General features: G+C 34.6%; 1 protein-coding gene across 1 annotated transcript; it reads right to left on the reverse strand.

The window, feature by feature from the left end:
• Nucleotides 1-296: 296 nt before the first annotated feature.
• Nucleotides 297-800, reverse strand: LOC145577944 (F-box/kelch-repeat protein At3g23880-like). Its single transcript, XM_081635360.1, has one exon. It carries the CDS (start codon nt 798-800, stop codon nt 297-299), a length of 504 nt encoding a protein of 167 aa, XP_081491486.1.
• Nucleotides 801-19761: the final 18961 nt, after the last annotated feature.

The following is a 19761-nucleotide window of genomic DNA, read 5'->3' on the forward strand; positions in this document are numbered from 1 at the left end:
ACTCAATTTCACTTTTATACTACTTCTATTGGTTTGAGTTTTGAATAAGGGCCTTAATGGTTCCAAGTTGTAAGACTTAATTTGGTTTTGTTTGTTGGTTTTATAACTTATTTAAAACTGATTTAGTTTTTCCGCTGCCAATTTCTGATATAGCCTTAACGTTTGAACACGTGGTCGTAGCACGTCAGTAATTCTCTTGAATATTGTTCAGGTTAATCACAGGTTTAAAGAGAGAATTATTGGGGTGTTACAGTCTTGATCTTCTAAAGGCGATTATTACGGGAATAAACAGCGATCTATGACGATAACTTCTTAACAATGACACCATCCTTTCTTTTAAATGCAACCACCTTGTAATCTTTACTATAACGATCAAACCCCAGAACTAATTTGTCGTCACCTTGGCCGAGCAGCCGAGGAAGTGGCTTAGGAGGATCTGGAAGTTTCCAAGATTTTCCAACACAGGGATTCCATATCTTCAACGACGAATACATTGTAACATCATAATCTTGGTACAAAAACAAACCATCAAAAACACCCCAAATCTTGCACTTTTCTGATACCTTAGTAATTAGAGAAATTTCCTCAAATGTGTGTTTATTAACAACTCTGATTGCTTGTCCTGAGTATCCTAATCGTAAAGACCTATTTCTTTCAACCAACAGTAACTGATTCTTCTTGAAATTTTCACAGTGTTCTGTAATGAAATCAGGGGAATCGATAATTGAACGCCAAGATTTGCAGACGTCTCGTAATCGTACTAGTGTTTTCATCGGCAGCTTCAGAATACCTCCGTCCATAAGTCTGGATTTTACTTCATGTCTTCTGGCCACGTGACACGGTGTCAGGTTATCGTGCTCTCGCTTTGATTTATAACCAGAGAGTTAGAAGCAGCTCTCATGTTGTTGTTAAGAGTAAGAAAAATGAGGGATTGATTGAGTTGTGGAGTGTTTGGAGCTTTGGACAGTGTAATTAAGTCAATTTCTTTGTTTGAGTTTTGATGATTTGAGGGGTTTTTATAGAAGTACCAAATGTGAAGAGGCGGAAAAACTAACTACCAGGTACCAACGAACTGAACAGAACCCCCTAAATTAAGTACAACATTCCTTTTTGGCTAACTTTTATTTATTTATTTATTTTATTTTTTTTGAATCAGGCTAACTTCATTTTTATTACTACTTATGTTCTTTTTTTTTTCCCCTTTTTTTTTATTTTTATTTTTAACCATAAACCCCAATCATCAATATTAATTAAATAATATCATATCATATAATTAATATATGAAACTAAACTTTTAACTAGCCACGAGGCAGCGACATTTGGCATTCCAACTTTTCACCAAATGTCAAATGTCGCGCCACATTGGATATATTTAAATAAACTTTATACGATAAAAAAATTAGTTTAGAATTATATTTATATAAAATTTTAGGATAAAATTGTTACTTTGAAGTTTTATTTTCATTACTCTTATCAATATTTAAGATGTATAAGTTGAATTATAATTTTATTCAAAAAAATTATTAGATTATGTTCTAAAAAACTATCATATAAATTTATTTTTTATATTATAATATTTTTTGGAGCAAAGGACTTAGTTTAAAGCGTAAAACATCCATTTATAATATATACTAATCGATTTAAATAATATAGTTCACAATCTAATAGAATTTTATTACTATGTAGATCTGTCAATTAGGGTCGGGTCGTGAGTCATCTCGGATTGGGTCACTTCAGGTTACCAGTCAAGAAATGTTCAACTCTTGCCCAAAGTTTTGGGTTTGGGTTAACCCAACGGGCTTTGAACATTTATTTTATTTAATTTATTTTTTGCTATTTTTTTTAGTTAAACCGAACATTTTAACCAAAATTATTATTAGTCATTACATGCCTAATAGATAGCAAATCGTCATAAAAACACATCAATTCCTAACTAATTTTGTATCAATGATATATTTTAAAATTTGATATATAGATTAAAAATTTATCTTAAAATTCAATAAAAAAAATGCGGACATCGCATGGGGCACAAAACTAGTCTATAATATTATTAAAATCCAAGGGAACAACATGGTCACGCCATGTGTCACTCTTCCCACAACATGACTAGGCGACACATGTGTGTGAGGTGTTATCCTACATGTCACATTTTTCCCCAATATAAATTGATTCCATAGGCATTAATTAAAACTCTATAACTTTATTTTTTTTTATTTTTTTTTTTTAAAAAAAAAAAAAAAAATCTCTTCATATGTATAACCTCCAACTTAAATTCTATAACTTTAATTCTCTATAATAATGTTTAATTTTCATCAAAAACTCTTCATATGCATAACCTCTAAATTTAAATTTGACATGCTTATTTTACATATATATTAATGAAAGATCATATAGATTATTACTCCGTATATATTTCACTCACTTATTAATAATCTGTATTGTTTAACATTGATCCTTTTTATTAATTTTGATCAAACTTAATTATAAATTTACGATGTATCGGGGCATCGCCCGGGCCAATAACTTAATTAAAGCTCAATGACAAGAATTGAAATCTTGCCACATGTCGCCAATTTAGCCATGTGGCATCATGTCATGTTATTATTAATCATTGATGTTTCCTCTCAAAAATTCTAATTTGTTAGCATTAATATTAACACATCTTGGTAATAAAGTTATTTAAAAATGAGTTATTCATATTCATTAATTCTAAATTTTAATTGTCTTATATCTGTATATTTTAATAACAATACGATTAATTTTATTTCTTTCAGTTACTCATTTAAAATATGTTACCCAAAAAAGTATAATAAAATTTTGGTTTTTTCTTTTAATCACAATATATGTCTACTTAATGATATTTTTTAATGACAACTAAAGAATAAAAATCTGTTTAACAAATAAAAATAAAACTAATATACTTCATCTGTTTCTATTTTATCTAAATTACGCTCAAAAAGTGTACATGGGGGCAACTTTTAGAAGTAATAAGGTATATAATGTGCAACAAGGGCCACAAAATTACAATTTCTCTCTCCTCTCCTTAAATATTGACCTTAAGGCTATGGGTCAAGTAAATAGAAATGGAGGAAGTATATGATAAAACATTTAGGTTATCGCATATTATTAAATAAATTTTGATGTTTAATAATATTCGCAAAATTTAACAAATTTTTTTATTTTTTTTTATTTATATATATATATATATATATATATATATATATATATATATATATATATATATATATACATATATATGTACATATATATATATATACATATATACATATATACATATATATATACATATATACACATGACCGGGGCATTGCCCGAGCCAAAAGCTAATTATTAATTACGTTTGGATGTTGTGTTGTCTAGTTCCTTAGATAAAATACTAAAAGTTCTTTGATGAGTCCTTGTACAAGCAAATTAGCCAAATAAAAATCAAGCATACACTCCCTCCGTTTTTTAATACTTGCTCCATTTTTTTTAGATATGTATGTTGATGCTAATTTTTTATCAACAATATCTTTAATTATCAACGAGTATCAATTCTAAAAATTAAAAATTATAATCTATTCATTGAAATAATTTCAACAAATACCCACAAAACTGTATTTTTTTCTTATATATAAATCACAAACATTAGTCAAAGTAGGACACACTAATAGTGCAAAAAATAAAAATGAAACATATATTTAAAAACAGAAGAGTAATTATTGAACCAATCATCTTAATTCACTCACATTATTCCAACACAACCAAAAATATAAAGACCATTTTTTTCCCTCCAACACTATTTGTTAGTAGAGGTTTTTATTTTTAAAATTAATAGATTTAGCCCCGTGCAATACATGCAGAGTTGTTAAATAATTGTAATGACATTATATGAAAATAATGACTTGACCCACTAATTTTTAAAAAGTATGAAATATTTTAAGAAATAACCACATATAAATATATACGGTTATAATAAACAAAATAATATTTCAATTGGAAAGTTTAGTTTAATTTTCATGTAAAGCAAATGTTGATGGTATTTATAATTTTTTTTAAGCAATTACTTTTGGAGGAAAATTTTTTAATGTAATGTTGCCAAGTGTCCCGTTTAATTTGCCTTTAGTAATATATTTTAATTGGCGGCAGTGGTGGCGAGCCGGCGACCCAATCTTATGATGGTGGTGGTTGTGTGGTGGTTGTGAAAGAAGAGAGAGAAGATTGGTGGTGAGGGTGATTTGAAAGAGAGGAGAGAGAAAATAAGGTGGTGGTGGAGTGGTGGTTGCTAGAAAAAAGAGAGTGGAGGTGAGGGTGGCTTGAGAGAGAGGAGAGAGAAAATATGGTGGTGGATCTGGTTTTGAGGGAGGAGAGAAAATGTGTGTTAGTGTTGTTATTGAGGGTGAATTAAGTTAGGTTAATAAGTTAATAACATGTAGTTGGTGTGTTAATCGGATTAATGTGAGAGTCTTTTAGTAAATTTACTGAAAAAAGTTACTATATATGGAAACTTTTTTTTTGTTGCACATAACTTGTAACATCCCAAAATGGCAAATGTTGCAGATAATACGTAACGGAGGAATGATATGCATTACAATTGTATTGTTAGTAATCAAGAGTTGGATAGAGAGAGAGAGAGATAAAAGGGGGGGGGGGGGGGTGGGTTGAACGACATACTTAGGCCCTCTAGAAGTCTCGCCCATAATATGATCTACTGATCACTTCTTTATATGTAGACAATTATTAAGACAAGACAAGGGGAAAAAAGAATATTCACTGATTTTGATCCTATTTTGAAAAACTTTTTCAGACTTTTGATTCTCTGACAAGGTTTCATATATCAATTCTTTTAAGGGAAACCATGTAAAAGAAACAGACCCGATGGTGGTGGCTACAACACTTCGCTTCGGTCAGTTGCAAAGCAGCAACTTGAAGTTGAATGAACCATGATTCACCGATGCCATATGCTTATCTACAAACTTAAACAAAGATTAAAAGCCCTTATATCTGTAAATACTGAAGTTCTATTCTAATTCTATCATCTCTGTGGCCTATTTATTTTTCTCTTGTGAACCCGCTTTTATGTGTGACCACTTAGCGTTTCAACTAAAGATAAATGACGGGTACTGTAGGGAATATTTCAAGAATCCCACACTTGAGCCCCACTATGATCATACATTTAAGCATGGTTACGTCCAAAGGGAAGGAAGTTAGAGCAAAAGAGTCGCCAACAAGTTTTAGGAACTTGTAAACCGTTCACAGGGTAAAGGTTACACCCCTTCACGATCAATGAGATTGCCAACTCCATAGTGGTCTGGAACCATGACTGGATATTCGGGGATAAAGGTACAAATCCAACTTAAAAGAGATTAAACCTGCCCTAAATAGACCTCTACTTTATTCTTCTCATATTCATGTGCGTTTTCTGACTAACATACAATCATTATATTAACCTTAAACCTGTTTAATCTATGTTGGTTGAATATTAATACACACACAAAACTATTATAGGCGATCACTTGAATTATAATAATATTAGTTTAAACAAGATTATTAATTATCTTATTAAGCGTGATTACAAGTATAAATTCCCTTTAATCCTGCAAGAGAGGGCGTGATTAAGCAATAACAATAATAATCAAGCAACATAATAACAATCATCATCAAAATAATAATATTCTCAATCTCAATAAAGCATAATATTAGCAAGATCCTATGCATGATACTAACAAGATTAATAACAAATCCTAGCATGTCACTAAACATTAAAGATCAAAGCTTTATCCCTAACATGATACTAACATGATAGAAGAAATAGAAAGAATAGGAAGCAACCTAAGCATGATATTAGAAAGCAATAAACAACATCCTAACATGATACTAGAAATTAATATAATCTAAGCATGCTTTCTACATCAAAAGAATAATTAAAGTAAGTACTTATTTCGATGCCTCGTATCTCTTTCTAATAACAAAATACACGCGTTAGTAACTTCAATGAAAATATTAAATCAACAATTAATTGAAATAGGGATTTGAGACCAAACCCTCAGAAATTATCAACTTTTCACGTCTAGGGCGAAAGCAACTTTGAGCTTAGCTAGGTGTGTTTAGAACTTGTGAATGCGGTATTTTGTAAAAGGGGAAGGTTTAGAAAGAGGGAGAAGAATAAGCTATTGCTCTTAGAGAATTAAGGATAATTATCGATGATTGTGAATTGTTGGTGAATGTTGATGAATGAAAACGGGAAAATATGAACCTATTTATAGAGAAACTCGTCCGAAAACGATAGAAAGGAGTTAGAATTTAAATTGGAATAGAATTGGCTTCTGTTGCGAACGACAGGACCCAGCGCGAAACGACAGGATTCACGCATGGCGACAGAGTCTGTTGTCGTGCGACAAGGCTGTCGTTTGGCGCTACAATAGCTTTTTACGGATTTTGTTTTTATCATATCTTTTTATCCAGAAGTCCAAATAATGTATATAATATTTCGTTGGAAAGATATTGAAGTCTTCTTTCCATCCCAATTAGAATCAGATCAAAATATTTTGTAGAATAAAAGATATGGTCGAAATAGTGGAAGGGTGTCAGTTTTGGATAGAGTTTCGTATTTCTTTCATATCTTTTTCGTTATAGCTCGAAATTAGTATTATAAAATATAATTGGAAAGATAATTTTAATACCTATCCAACCATATAAGATTTTTATAAATACTATAAGGCACAAAAATAATATCTGACTGTCTTTTAACGACATTCATTTTGAATAGAATTCGGACTTTAAAAAAAGGAAAGTTTTATCCAATTTCAAACTCTTTAATCTTATATTTTTTAAAAAGAATAATTAAGAACTTTTAGAAAGAAGCTTCTAATAAATCATAATTAGTTTAGGAATGGGATTAAACCTTTGGACCCTCCACATGATCATTGGGACGTAGGTAAAATCCAGTTTGAGCCCAGTTTAGTATTTTGGTCATAACTTACTCATTATTCATCGGAATTAGGCTTATAATATATCGCTGGAAAGGTCTTTTCAAGCCCCATTAAACTACACCATTATTGGACTCTTATCATGGACCAAAATAAACTAAAATGTACGTTTTCATAAATAGGGTACGAAATGAATGATTTTTTAAAACAGAAAGAAGTGTTTTTATTAAAACGACCATATCACAAGACTTTTCACATTTCACCTCGTTCGATAATCAAATGACGTGAAAGATATTCATCACTGGGTTTGGTTTTTGGGGATTCACAATTAGGTGTCTATAGAAGCCCCCACTTTGACTGAGTTTGGAGAAACGCAAGTTTCGAAAACAAAAGTCAAAGTACGGATAGGGATGGAGAATGATTTAGAACGTTCTGCGATACTAAATAGTTCTTGTAACGCTTATACCTGTAAACTAGCGTTAGTTAAACAGATAAGAGAGTTAAGCAACGCGTATCTTACATTGTCGAGCACACGTCTCTAGAATAACCAATTTTGTTGCTGCTTTTGTTGTGACGACCTCCACAGTGCCTCGTGAACGCCATCGTTGAAGACCGCCACTTGTAGCTATCCTCGATTGTTTGTAACAACACTCCACATCCTAGGGATCGTCGTCGAAGGTGACTGCTTATAGTCATCTTCAGCTTTGTTGTGACAATTCCTAGAGAAATCGTCAAAGACCATTGCTTAGAGTTGTCTTCAGTTTGCCGGTGCTTTGCTTGTTGTGTCGTTGCTTGTAGTTTTTTTATGCGTTTGCTATTGATGTTCATTCGTCTCTGAACAATGGAGCGTCGAATGATATGTCCACACGTCTCTGAACAAAAGAGCTTGATGAGGGATGTTCGCTCGTCACTGAACAAAAGAGCTTAAAGGAGATGTCCACCCGTCTCTGAACAAAAGAGCTTTAAATGCTATGCCCACGCATCTCCGAGCGAAAGAGCTTGAAAGGAATGTCCACGCGTCTCTAAACAAAAGAGCTTTGATAGGATGCCCACGCGTCTCTAAGCAAAAGAGCTTGAAAGGAATGTCCACGTGTCTCTGAACAAAAGAGCTTTGATAGGATGCCCACGCGTCTCTGAGCAAAAGAGCTTGAAAGGAATGTCCACGCGTCTTTGAACAAAAGAGCATTGAATGCCTGAATGTTTGTTGAGATCGTTCGATTGGTTGCGAACAGGAGCTTTGCTGAATGGTTATATCCTGTAAAATCAAAATATTGCCAAAAGACTTTGCTGTTGTTTTTTTAGGGTTGACCTAAGGCTTGACTGATTGCTTTGACTTGAGGTTGACTCAAGGTGCTTTGACTGACTTGACACGACATGACTCGTGTGTGCATTGTATTGTGATGTGCTTGACTCAAAATGCAGAAAAGTAAAAATTTTCCGTCATTTTTGTGGAAGGTACCGATTTTCTCTCGAAAAAGAAAGATGCGAAAAAGAATCGAAGCAAGTGTTGCAGTGCATGTTGAATGAGCTTAGTAGAATGTATGCATTGATGTTGTATCTCATAGTGCAAAGGATTAGTTCATCCTAGGCTATCTCAATTGTTGACTCGATGATGAAAGTATTTTGGGTAACTTAGGCACGGAGGCTAAGCACTTCATACTTTGTGATGCAATGATGTTTACAGCGATGAATGATTTTGATATGACAAGGCATGCTTCAACGTTGTGTTAAAATTTCATGACAAAAGGTTCCTAAGGGAAGGATTATTTGTCTATGTATCTGTGATGTGTGTGATAGTGATACTAAGTCTAAGCTGCAAAGGCTAAGTGTATGGAAAAATATTTTGAAAAGAGTCAAATAGTGGTAACTCTTAGGCTAGGTAAGCTAATGATGTAAGGATGAAGCCCCCAAGTCTAGCTCTAAATGGCTATGATGAGCATAGTAGATCCTTTGATATGATCATGCATGAATGTGTATATGAATGAATGCATTTTATTACGGCCGCACCTCAATGTGAGGTTGCCTACGTATCCATTAGGAATCAGGCCGAACGTAGCTCTAGATGAACCTCGCATAAGTGTGTGTATATACCTCAAGGAGGTCTTTTAAGGGTTGTAACACGGTTAGGCTAAAGGTTGAAGAAGAAAGGGGATAAAGGCTCAACACCCTAGATAAGCCCCCAAGGTGTGCAACCTTTGCTTTTGAATTTTTGTATTCGTATGCTTGAGATTTCTCACTTCTCTTTTGTTTATATTTTTTTCTCTCTTTTATTGCTTCATCATTTTTTTATTTGAATCTTTTTTGATAAGTAAGGGCAATCCTGATCATGCGGTCTATCACTCACTTGGCATTCATGTTTCTCAGGCAAGGTACTGAGCACCCGATAATAGACACAATCTGAGACGTGTTCATATCAAAGATATGTTTATATCAAAGACATTGGAAAACTTGCCCTTTTGCACATTTTTATTGCTATTTTTTTCTTTTTTGAATTTTTGAGATCTAGGTAAAATCACTCAAGCTTTTGTATTTGCATAAGTTGCACACCATCCCTTCTCAAGGTTAGGTAGATGTAGGTTGAAAAAATAAAGGTCTATCGTTAGACGAGGCTCAAAGTGGTTTGTCAAGAAATAATTGTATATTTTAAGGGTGATAGGTGATATGATTTGGCTACAAGGCGTGCCTCAAATCATTAGGATACCTTGTTCTTAGTTCGGCATGGATATTTTTTTTTAAATTCAATGCAATGCGATGATCATATGCAAGAAAAGAAATGCTCATTTATTAAAAGGAAAAAAGAAAAATCCTACAAAATAAATCTAAGGAAAATAAAAGGTTCTTATGCTAGACTTATTGGGGAAGGGTTTGAAAAAAATAAGAAGAAAACATGAAATCTTGGTAAAAAGCTTGCCTTGTGCATTTGTTTCATCATAACCCCTTGTTTTTTGTTTGTCAATCACATGACTCAAACTCGATTCAACATGCATGGATGGGAAAAGGGTGTAGTGAGGTGAATGATGTATGAAGGAAGCATGTATGATGAAGGAATGTGAATGTAGAAAGTGTTTAAGAAGGAAAGTGTGAGATATGTATGGAAAGGTGAAGTAGATAGAGAGATATGGAAAAATTAGGAATAAAGTGGACCCCCAATTCAAATGACAGAAGAACGACTCATACATGAACCTAAGACATGGTCATGGTGTATAAAGTGTGTGAATACTTGTGAGTGTAAGTGATGTGTTCAAGACTCGTGTCATGACCATGTGACTAGACTATGTGACTAGACTCAAACAAAGACTAAGTTAAGACTTCACGTATGTGCACTAAACTAGACAGGCTGTAGTATTTTAGTCATAACTTTTTATTTGTGTCTCCAAATTGGACGAAACCAACTCTAAATGAAAGTTAAAACTCGAGGCTACAGATACATATGTTGTACGAAACGTAATTCTTTCTAGAACTCCGGATATGACCAAAAAAAATTGACATTGTGCAGTATACGGGAATAAAAATCCGGGTTGACTCAAAAAGAAAATGACTCGGTTTTAGACATATTTATTAGCTTAAATTAATTAATCCATTAATTAAGCAAAGTCCTTTATTCATTGTTTAGTTTATTAAGACTTATTTACAAACACAAGTCAAAACAAACGGTTAGTTTAATCACATGTAAGTATGCACAAGCAAATAATGCAGAAATAGTCAAATAGTCACAATATGATGCAATGAGTTTGCAACCTAACCATGGCTCTAGTTCTCTAAAGTTCAAGGATAAGGGTTAGTCAAAGAGGGTCCATGGTTATTAGTCCGAATGCAACACGCGGAAGCCTGACCTTTGGAAGGGTTGGCGCGTGTGGATGGGACCTCGCAAGTTAAACTCGCTTCCACGGTTTGGTTAATTCAACAAACTCGGATGTACCCTTCGTTGCCATGAGCGTTCGATTGGGTAGATGGAGCGTGAATTCCCATAGGGTTATGACCATATTTAGAACACATATGGGTTCATAAAAGTGTGAAAAACTCAATCAGGAAGTAGAATCGAGCGAACAGTACTAGAATCGGTCGAAACAAAGAAGGTAGATTTCTGGCTCGGCATTGGAAGAACATGGCGCGAGACAACAGGGCTTGTCGCCAAATGACATTGTTGTCGCACGGCGACAGATCCATCGCATGGCTAGTACTGTTTTCTCGGCGCCGGTTCATACATGCCCCAGCAGCTTTCTGTTCTTTAAATTTTCTGATTTTTCGTAGCGTTTTTTCGATCCTAGTTGTGAAAGATATTTCCCAAATTTCCTTCGTGTAAAAAATCCTATATTTTTTACGCATTACGGATGGTCTTTCCAATGCGGACCTTTATGTGCATATGTCAATATTGTCAATCAAAATTACGCACATGAATACTTAGAACGTTTCGAGTCTCATCCACTCATTCTAAATTATTGCCAAAATAAATTTTAGGAATTAAAATAGAAATCTACCCAGTGGAGTCGCCAAAAAATTGTAGGGAATATTTCAAGCATCCCACACTTGAGCCCCATTGCAATCATACACTTAAGCATGGTGGCGTCCAAAGGGAAGGAAGCTAGAGCAAAAGATTCACCAACAAGTTTTAGGAACTTGTAAACCGTTCATAGGGTGAAGGTTACACACCTTCACAATCCATGAGGTCGCTAACTCCATAGTGGTCTAGAACCATGACTGGATATTCGGGGATAAAGGTACAAATCCAACCTAAAAGAGATAGAACATACCCTAAAAATAAACCTCTACTTTATTTTTCTCATATTCATGTGCGCTTTCTGACTAACATAAAATCATTATATTAACCCTAAACCTATTTAACCTATGTTGGTTGAATATTAATGCACAAACAAAACTAATATTGGCGATCACTTGAATTATAATAATATTAGTCTAAACAAGATTATTAATTATCTTATTAAGCTTGATTACAAGTACAAATTCCCTTTAACCTTGCAAGAGAGGGCATGATCAAGCAATAACAATAATAATCAAGCAACATAATAACAATCATCATCAAAATAATAATATTCTCAATCTCAATAAAGCATAATATTAGCAAGATCCTAGGTATGATACTAACAAGATTAATAACAAATCCTAGCATGTCACTAAACATTAAAGATTAAAGCTTTATCCCTAACATGATACTAACATGATAGAAGAAATAGAAAGAATAGGAAGCAACCTAAGCATGATATTAGAAAGCAATAAACAACATCCTAACATGATACTAGAAATTAATATAATCTAAGCATGCTTTCTACATCAAAAGAATAATTAAAGTAAGTACTTATTTTGATGCCTCGTATCTCTTTCAAATAACAAAATACACGCGTTAGTAACTTCAATGAAAATATTAAATCAAACAATTAATTGAAATAATTGAAATAGGGATCTTGTAAAAGGGGAAGGTTTAGAAAGAGGGAGAAGAATAAGCTATTGCTCTTAGAGAATTAAGGATGATTATCGATGATTGTGAATTGTTGGTGAATGTTGATGAATGGAAACGGGGAAATATGACCCTATTTATAGAGAAACTCGTCCGAAAATGATAGAAAAGAGTTAAAATTCGAATCTGAATAGAATTGGCTCCTGTCGCGAACGACAGGACCCAGCGCGAAACGACAGGAATCACGCATGGCAACAGAGTCTGTCGTCGTGCGACAAGGCTGTCATTTGGAGCTACGACAACTTTTTGCGGATTTTGTTTTTATCATATCTTTTTTTCAAGAAGTCCAAATAATTCATATAATATTTCTTTGGAAAGATCTTGAAGTCTTCTTTCCAACCCAATTGAAATCAGATTAAAAGCTTTTGTAGAATAAAAGATATGGTCGAAATAGTGGAAGGGTGTCAGTTTTGGATAGAGTTTCGTATTTCTTTCATATCTTTTTTGTTATAGCTCGAAATTAGTTTTATAATATATAATTGGAAAGATAATTTCAAGATCTATCCAGTCATATAAGATTTGGATAAATACTATAAGGCACGATAATAATATCTGACTGTCTTTTAACAACATTCATTTGGAATAGAATTAAGACTTTAAAAAAAGGAAAGTTTTATCCAATTTCAAACTCTTTAATCTTATCTTTTTTAAAAAGAATAATTAAGATCTTTTAGAAACTTATAGAAGGTTCTAATAAATTATAATTATTTTAGGAATGGGATTAAACCTTTGGACCCTCCACATGATCATTGGGCCGTAGGTAAAATCCGGTTTGAGCCCAGTTTAGTATTTTGGTCATAACTTCCTCATTATTCATCGGAATTAGGCTTATAATATATCGTTGGAAAGTTCTTTTCAAGCCCCATTCAATTACACCATTATTGGACCCTTATCATGGACCAAACTAAACTATAATGGATGTTTTCATACATAGGGTACGATATGAATGATTTTTTAAAATAGAGAGAAGTATTTTTATTAAAGCGACCGCATCACAAGACTTTTCACATTTCACCTCGTTCAATAATCAAATGACGTGAAAGATACTCATCACTGGGTTTGGTTCTTGGGGAGACACAATTAGGTGTCTACAGGTAGTGGGGTATATTTGAGAAAATCTTTAGAGTTTTTCTCTAGTAAATCCTTTTTTTGGTGCTTGAGTGTATCCAGCATTATTCCAGCCTTTCTTTTAGCAAATTTAATCTGGAAGGTCATATTTCCTCTGAAGTTGAGAGGTTTTGTGTGACCGCCAGCATTAGGAAGGAACATCACAAGCTAATTGTGAATCTTGCTCATATGTTTTCATTCACTGTGAGCTGGCTTGTTACGGAGTTAAGAGGTTTGGGTTTGTCCTTTACATTTATAAGATTGGGTTACAAATTTGTTTTGTGTGGTTTGGAAGGGTGAAAGATTATCCAATTGGAGAGATGCAAAGGAACTGGGCTAACTTGTAAAATATAAATATTGTGTTTCTCCTCGAGGACATCTTACTTTTCTCACCGCCTTCCTCCTTTCGAATTTTAATAAAATATTTCTTGTTAATTTATAATTAACTTTATAAGAGATATAGAAGTAATACTGAGCTGAATAGTGAAGAAGAAATTAGTCTTCACCAAGATTCTAACCCCTCGTACTTCTATACAACCTCCGTCAGCTATATGATGAGGAAATAACAATAGATGGATTCAACTTTGCTTTATTTGAATCCAATTCCTTGGAAGATAATGAGGTGGATAAAATGAGTTTGCAAGATCATAGAGCTCTAGATAAAAGCCAAAGGAGGGGGGTCTTTGTAGAAGATCACAATAGATAGATGTTTTATGTAGCCGACCCAATCCCTTTGGGAATAATGCTTTGGTTTTGTTATTGTGAATGATAGTGAATAGTGGAAAGGGTTCAGTCATGCCTTTTTCGTGAAATAGGTTTCGATCAACCATGAAATTTGGTTTATATATGCTGGTGTTTTTACTACTTGACAGTCTTAACAAAACTTGCTGTAGTATATTATTATCATCTAGAGATGAATTTTTAAAGAGGTTAATCTACACTCCTCAATTTTTTGTGTGGGTTTGAGGCATCTTCTTTTTTTTCTATATGAAATTATGTGATGTCTAAGTGATAAACACCACAAATGCTTCTTGTTTCGTGCAGGTTATTAGAGTCGATTTGGGCTAGAAGTGTGGATGCAGCATGGGCCCTCCTTATACCCAGCGCTTAATATTCCATTTAAAAGTGGGGGGTGGATGAGATTCGAACCTGTAACCTTTGTGTCATGCTGGCTCTGATACCATATTAAAGGACCTTCTCAACCAAAAGCTATGCATTATTCAGGACCGCAGTTTGAGGAACCTGATTGGAGTGGGGGAGCAGTGTAATGGGGTCTATATTTTCCGTCCGGTTCGTGCTCGGAATCCTCAGACAAACAAAGTGGTGATTTCAGATGCAAGTTTGTTACAACACAAACGTCTTGGTCATCCATTGATGCAAGTGGTTAGTTCTCTTCCGAAAGTTTCTCGTAGTACTCATGATCATGGTAGTTCTTCTGGTTGTTCGTTTGATTGTGATATTTGTTTTATGGGGAAGCAACCCCGCAACACTTTTCCATTGAGTACGAATAGAGCATCTGGTATATTTGATTTGATTCATTGTTATATTGGGGTCCGAATAAGATTTTTTCTAGTTGTGATGCTCGGTATTTTCTTACCATTGTTGATGATTTTTCGCGTTCTAGCTACTTGGGTGTTCTTAATGGTTGGTAAATATGAAGCTTCTCAGTTGGTTTGTGAGTTTTGTGCTATGGATAAGACTCAATTTGGCCATAAGGTTAAGGTGGTTCGTAGTGATAATGGTCAGGAGTTTCTCAGTTTGGGTTCTTTCTTTGCTAAGAAAGGCATTTTGCATCAAACGTCATGTGTTGATACGGCTCAACATAATGGTAGAATTGAGCGTAAACATCGTCACATTTTAAATGTGGCACGAGCTCTTCGGTTTCAGGCAAAGTTGCCCAAGTATTTTCGGGGTGAGTGTGTTATGACGGCTGTTCATCTCATTAATCGCACACCTACTCCGGTTTTGAAAGGTAAAACCCCTCATGAGTGTTTGTTTGGTCAAGTGTTGTCTTATGATGGTTTACGGGTTTTTGGTTGTCTTGCTTATGCTGCAAATCGTCCTCGAATTAAGGATAAATTTGATTCTCGTTCCCAAAAATGTATTTTTGTTGGTTATCCTTAGGAAAGAAAGGGTGGCGTCTTTATGATTTGGCTACAAATGAATTTTTTAAAAGTCGCGACGTTCAGTTCTTTGAGGATATATTTCTGTATCTTGAATCTCTTCCGGATGAGCGAAGAGAGCTATGGGAGAAGTATTTTGCTAATCCACCCGCGTGGTATGATGAGGACGATGCTATTAGGTTTGTTGAAGTGCAAAGGGGGGGGGCTTCGTTGATGAAACAGATCACCCCACAGCCTAGCCGCGGGAGCAGGTGCCCAGCCGCAGCTAGGCTGCGGAGTCTGCTGCCTACCCCCCGCCACAATCAGTAGGTACGCAAGCCACAATCCCAGCGCACGCTTGCAGCTTGGCAGCCCACCCAGCTTAGGGTTCTGGTCTGCCCGCTGGTAAACCAGTGCCTGTTGGCCAACAGTCAGTATCCCAACCACGGCCAGCAGGACCAGCCACCCAGCAGACTCAAGCCAGGCAGTCCAGCAGTCAGCAGTCCGGTAGTCAGCAGCCCGACAGTCAGCAGTCTCGCAGTAAGCAGTCCGACAATCCGCAGTCTTGTAGTGATGGTGTCACTAGTAGAAAAAACGTAATTGCAAGCGGTTCAAACCCCCTATTGGCAAGCGATTTTGAACCGCATGGGCTAAGGGGGCTTGCCAATAGCCATTTAAATGGCAAGCGGTTCAGAATCGCTTGCCATTAGAGGAGAATGGCAAGCGGTTTGGCGCCAAAACAGTTTGCCATTTGCACTTGACATAATATTATGTCAAGTGTAATGGCAAGCGGTTTTGGCGCTAAACCGCTTGCCATTTGAATATTTTTTTTCCAAAATTAGTATTAATTAATAATAATAATAATAATAATAATATTAGTAACCTGTTTTAATATGCATATTAATCTGTCATTATGAAAATAATAATTATTATTAATATTATTATTAATAATATTAATTAATATTAATAATTAATAATAATTAAAATATTACAAATTTAAGAATAATAATACAATAACAACATGAAATAAATATACATATGAAAAGTAACATCAATAACATATTTAATTAACAATAATATGTAAGTACACCAAAATACATAATAATAACACTCACAAATAATATATACTCACAAATAATATATACTACATTACGTACTAATTATATATAATTAATGTACATATAAAGAAAAAAGATAACTAAATATTGTTCATAATAACAAAACTCAAGCTCACTAATTAATTCAGTGTGTGTGCACCCACTCCGACAATACTAGATGCCATCAAATGTCACGAAAAAAGCCCACATGTTGCGAATTTCATTAATTTCTTTGCTTGTTAACGGGCCTTCCCTTTGATCTTGCAAACCTTTGGAAAAAAAAAGAAAAAACCAAAAATTATACATCATTCATATTACATAAAATTCAAACCAAATGTATGTCAAATATTTCAAAGGCCACATATATAGGTTTATTTCTTTCCCAAAATGGCCCAAATAAGGCCGACATGACTTCTACTTTGCCCAATTTCTACATTGTCTATCAAATGAACAATTTCTTTCTCATAGCATGCCCATATTACCTACTCTTAGGTGTCTAAGGTTTTAAATCACATCAAAAGAGGGTTTTAGTAAGTTTAGGACGTTTTTTATCCAAATTCTCCCAAATAAGGCCTATATGACTTCTACTTTGCCCATTTTCTACATTTTCTATCAAATGAACTACTATTTTTCTCATAGCATGCCCTTATTACCTAGTCTTAGGTGTCTAAGGTTTGAAATCACATCAAAAGAGGGTTTTAGTAAGTTTAGGACGTTTTTTATCCAAATTCTCCCAAATAAGGCCTATATGACTTCTACTTTGCCCATTTTCTACATTTTCTATCAAATGAACTACTATTTTTCTCATAGCATGCCCTTATTACCTAGTCTTAGGTGTCTAAGGTTTGAAATCACATCAAAAGAGGGTTTTAGTAAGTTTAGGACGTTTTTTTTTATCCAAATTCGCCCAAATAAGGCCTATATGACTTCTACTTTGCCCATTTTCTACATTTTCTATCAAATGAACTACTTTTTTTCTCATAGCATGCCCATATTACCTAGTCTTAGGTGTCTAAAGTTTGAAATCACATAAAAAGAGGGTTTTACTAAGTTTTAGGACGGTTTTTATCCAAAATCGGCTATTTGACTTCTACTTTGCCCATTTTCTACATTTCTTATCTAATGAACTATTTCTTTATCATAACATGTCAATATTACCTAGTCTTACGTGTTTAATGTTTGAAATCATATCAAAATAGCATTTTACTAAGTTTTAGGACGGCTTTTATCCAAATTCGGCTATTCCACTTCTACTTTGCTCATTTTCTACATTTCTTATCTAATGAACTATTTCTTTATCATAACATGTCAATATTGTCTTAGGTGTCTAATGTTTGAAATCATAACAAAAAAGCATTTTAATAAGTTTTAGGACGGTTTTTATCAAAAATCGGACAAATAAGGGCTATTCCACTTCTACTTTGTCCATTTTCTACATTTGTTATCTAATGAACTATTTCTTTATCATAACATGTCAATATTACCTAGTCTTACGTGTTTAATGTTTGAAATCATATCAAAATAGCATTTTAGGACGGCTTTTATCCAAAATCGGCTATTCCACTTCTACTTTGCCCATTTTTTACATTTTTTTTCATATGAACTTTTTGTTTCTCATACCATGCCCATATTACCTAGTCTTAGGCGTGTAAGTTTTGAAATCACATCAAAAGAGCACCCAACTAAGTTTGAGTACCCTTTTTATCCAAAATCGGTGTAAATGACTTATTTACCAAATTCACTAACAGCTACGCACCAAGTTCACAAAATTGCATGAGGTACGACTAAAATCACTAAAAATTAATCCCCGGGCTGCTGCCATGGCTGCTGCAGCTGCTCGGGATTCTTCCATGGCTGTTGCAGCTACCTGGGCAGCTGCCTGGGCATGCCTAGGCTGTTGCTTGCAGCTGCCTGGGCATGCCTAGGCTGTTGCTTGCAGCTGCCTGGGCATATGCATGGGCTGCTGTTGTAGTTGCCTCGAGTTCCTCGGGTTCCTCGGGTTCTCACTTTCCCATTTATGTGTTCGTTGCAATAATGGAAGCAAGCTAAGTATCGAACGAAAACAAAAAAAAAACATACCTCCTCAATGTGTTGAGCTTCTGTGCACCTATTGACTATGTCAAACATAAACCTCATCACGTATAGGGCACAATCAACGCCGTTGTCTTGTTGTGCACACTGACATGACACAAATCTAATCTAGTCATGCATAGCCATAACCGAAGGCAAGTTTATTAAACAAATCACTATATCAAGGCATTACCTTCGAATATTTCCACGTAGGATCCGTAACCAAACGACAATTTAGCTTCTTCATAACACTTCAGGAAAATAAGTTCAAAATTAGAAACATAACTACTCAATGACTTAGGTGAGGATATAAAACAATAGGAAGCAGTATGTACCTATTTAGTAGGTTATTCACTATCAACTTCCTTGGTGGCCAGATACGAGTCGAGTCAAAGTAGTAGATTGTGTTATTGGAAACACAAATCACCATAAGGCTCCAATGAAGACTACATATATATATATTCAGCAAATAATAATCCATCAGTTGTTAGACGTCAACATCTATACTTAACAAACAGCTTAGGAGTGACATATTTAAACTTACTCCTCAAAGCAAGGGGCTAATATGAACTTGTTTCCCACACGCATTGATTCTCTAATACTCCGCTCAAGGCAATCTACCACATCACGAGGGTTATGTAAGCATTTGGTTACGGAAGTCTGCTCGGGGCATAACCACCCAACTGCTGCCTCACCATCGGGTTTACTACTTAGGAGCTCCTGTAGTGACCTTCAAGAAAGTAATGTGGGCAAATAATTACGTATGAAAATATCAAAAATACAATATGATTAGGAATAGTCGCATTGAATTACCTCATGAAAGTTTGAATGATGGAAATGTTAAGCATGGAACCGGTTAGAAATTCCGTCACATCCTCTCTAGAAATGTATGCGATCGCATCCTCATCGTAGTGGAACAATGCCTTAGGTAAATTGACTTGAATATGTCTCTCCGTAGGCAACTCACTAACACGGTTGTGAAG

This window comes from Chenopodium album, chromosome 14, assembly GCF_948465745.1.
Source record: "Chenopodium album chromosome 14, dcCheAlbu1.1, whole genome shotgun sequence".
NCBI classification, from domain to species: domain Eukaryota; kingdom Viridiplantae; phylum Streptophyta; class Magnoliopsida; order Caryophyllales; family Amaranthaceae; genus Chenopodium; species Chenopodium album.

Coding starts and splice junctions, on each gene's coding strand:
- LOC145577944 (XM_081635360.1), bottom strand. CDS start 800: ATGGACGGAGGTATTCTGAAGCTGCCGATGAAAACACTAGTACGATTA.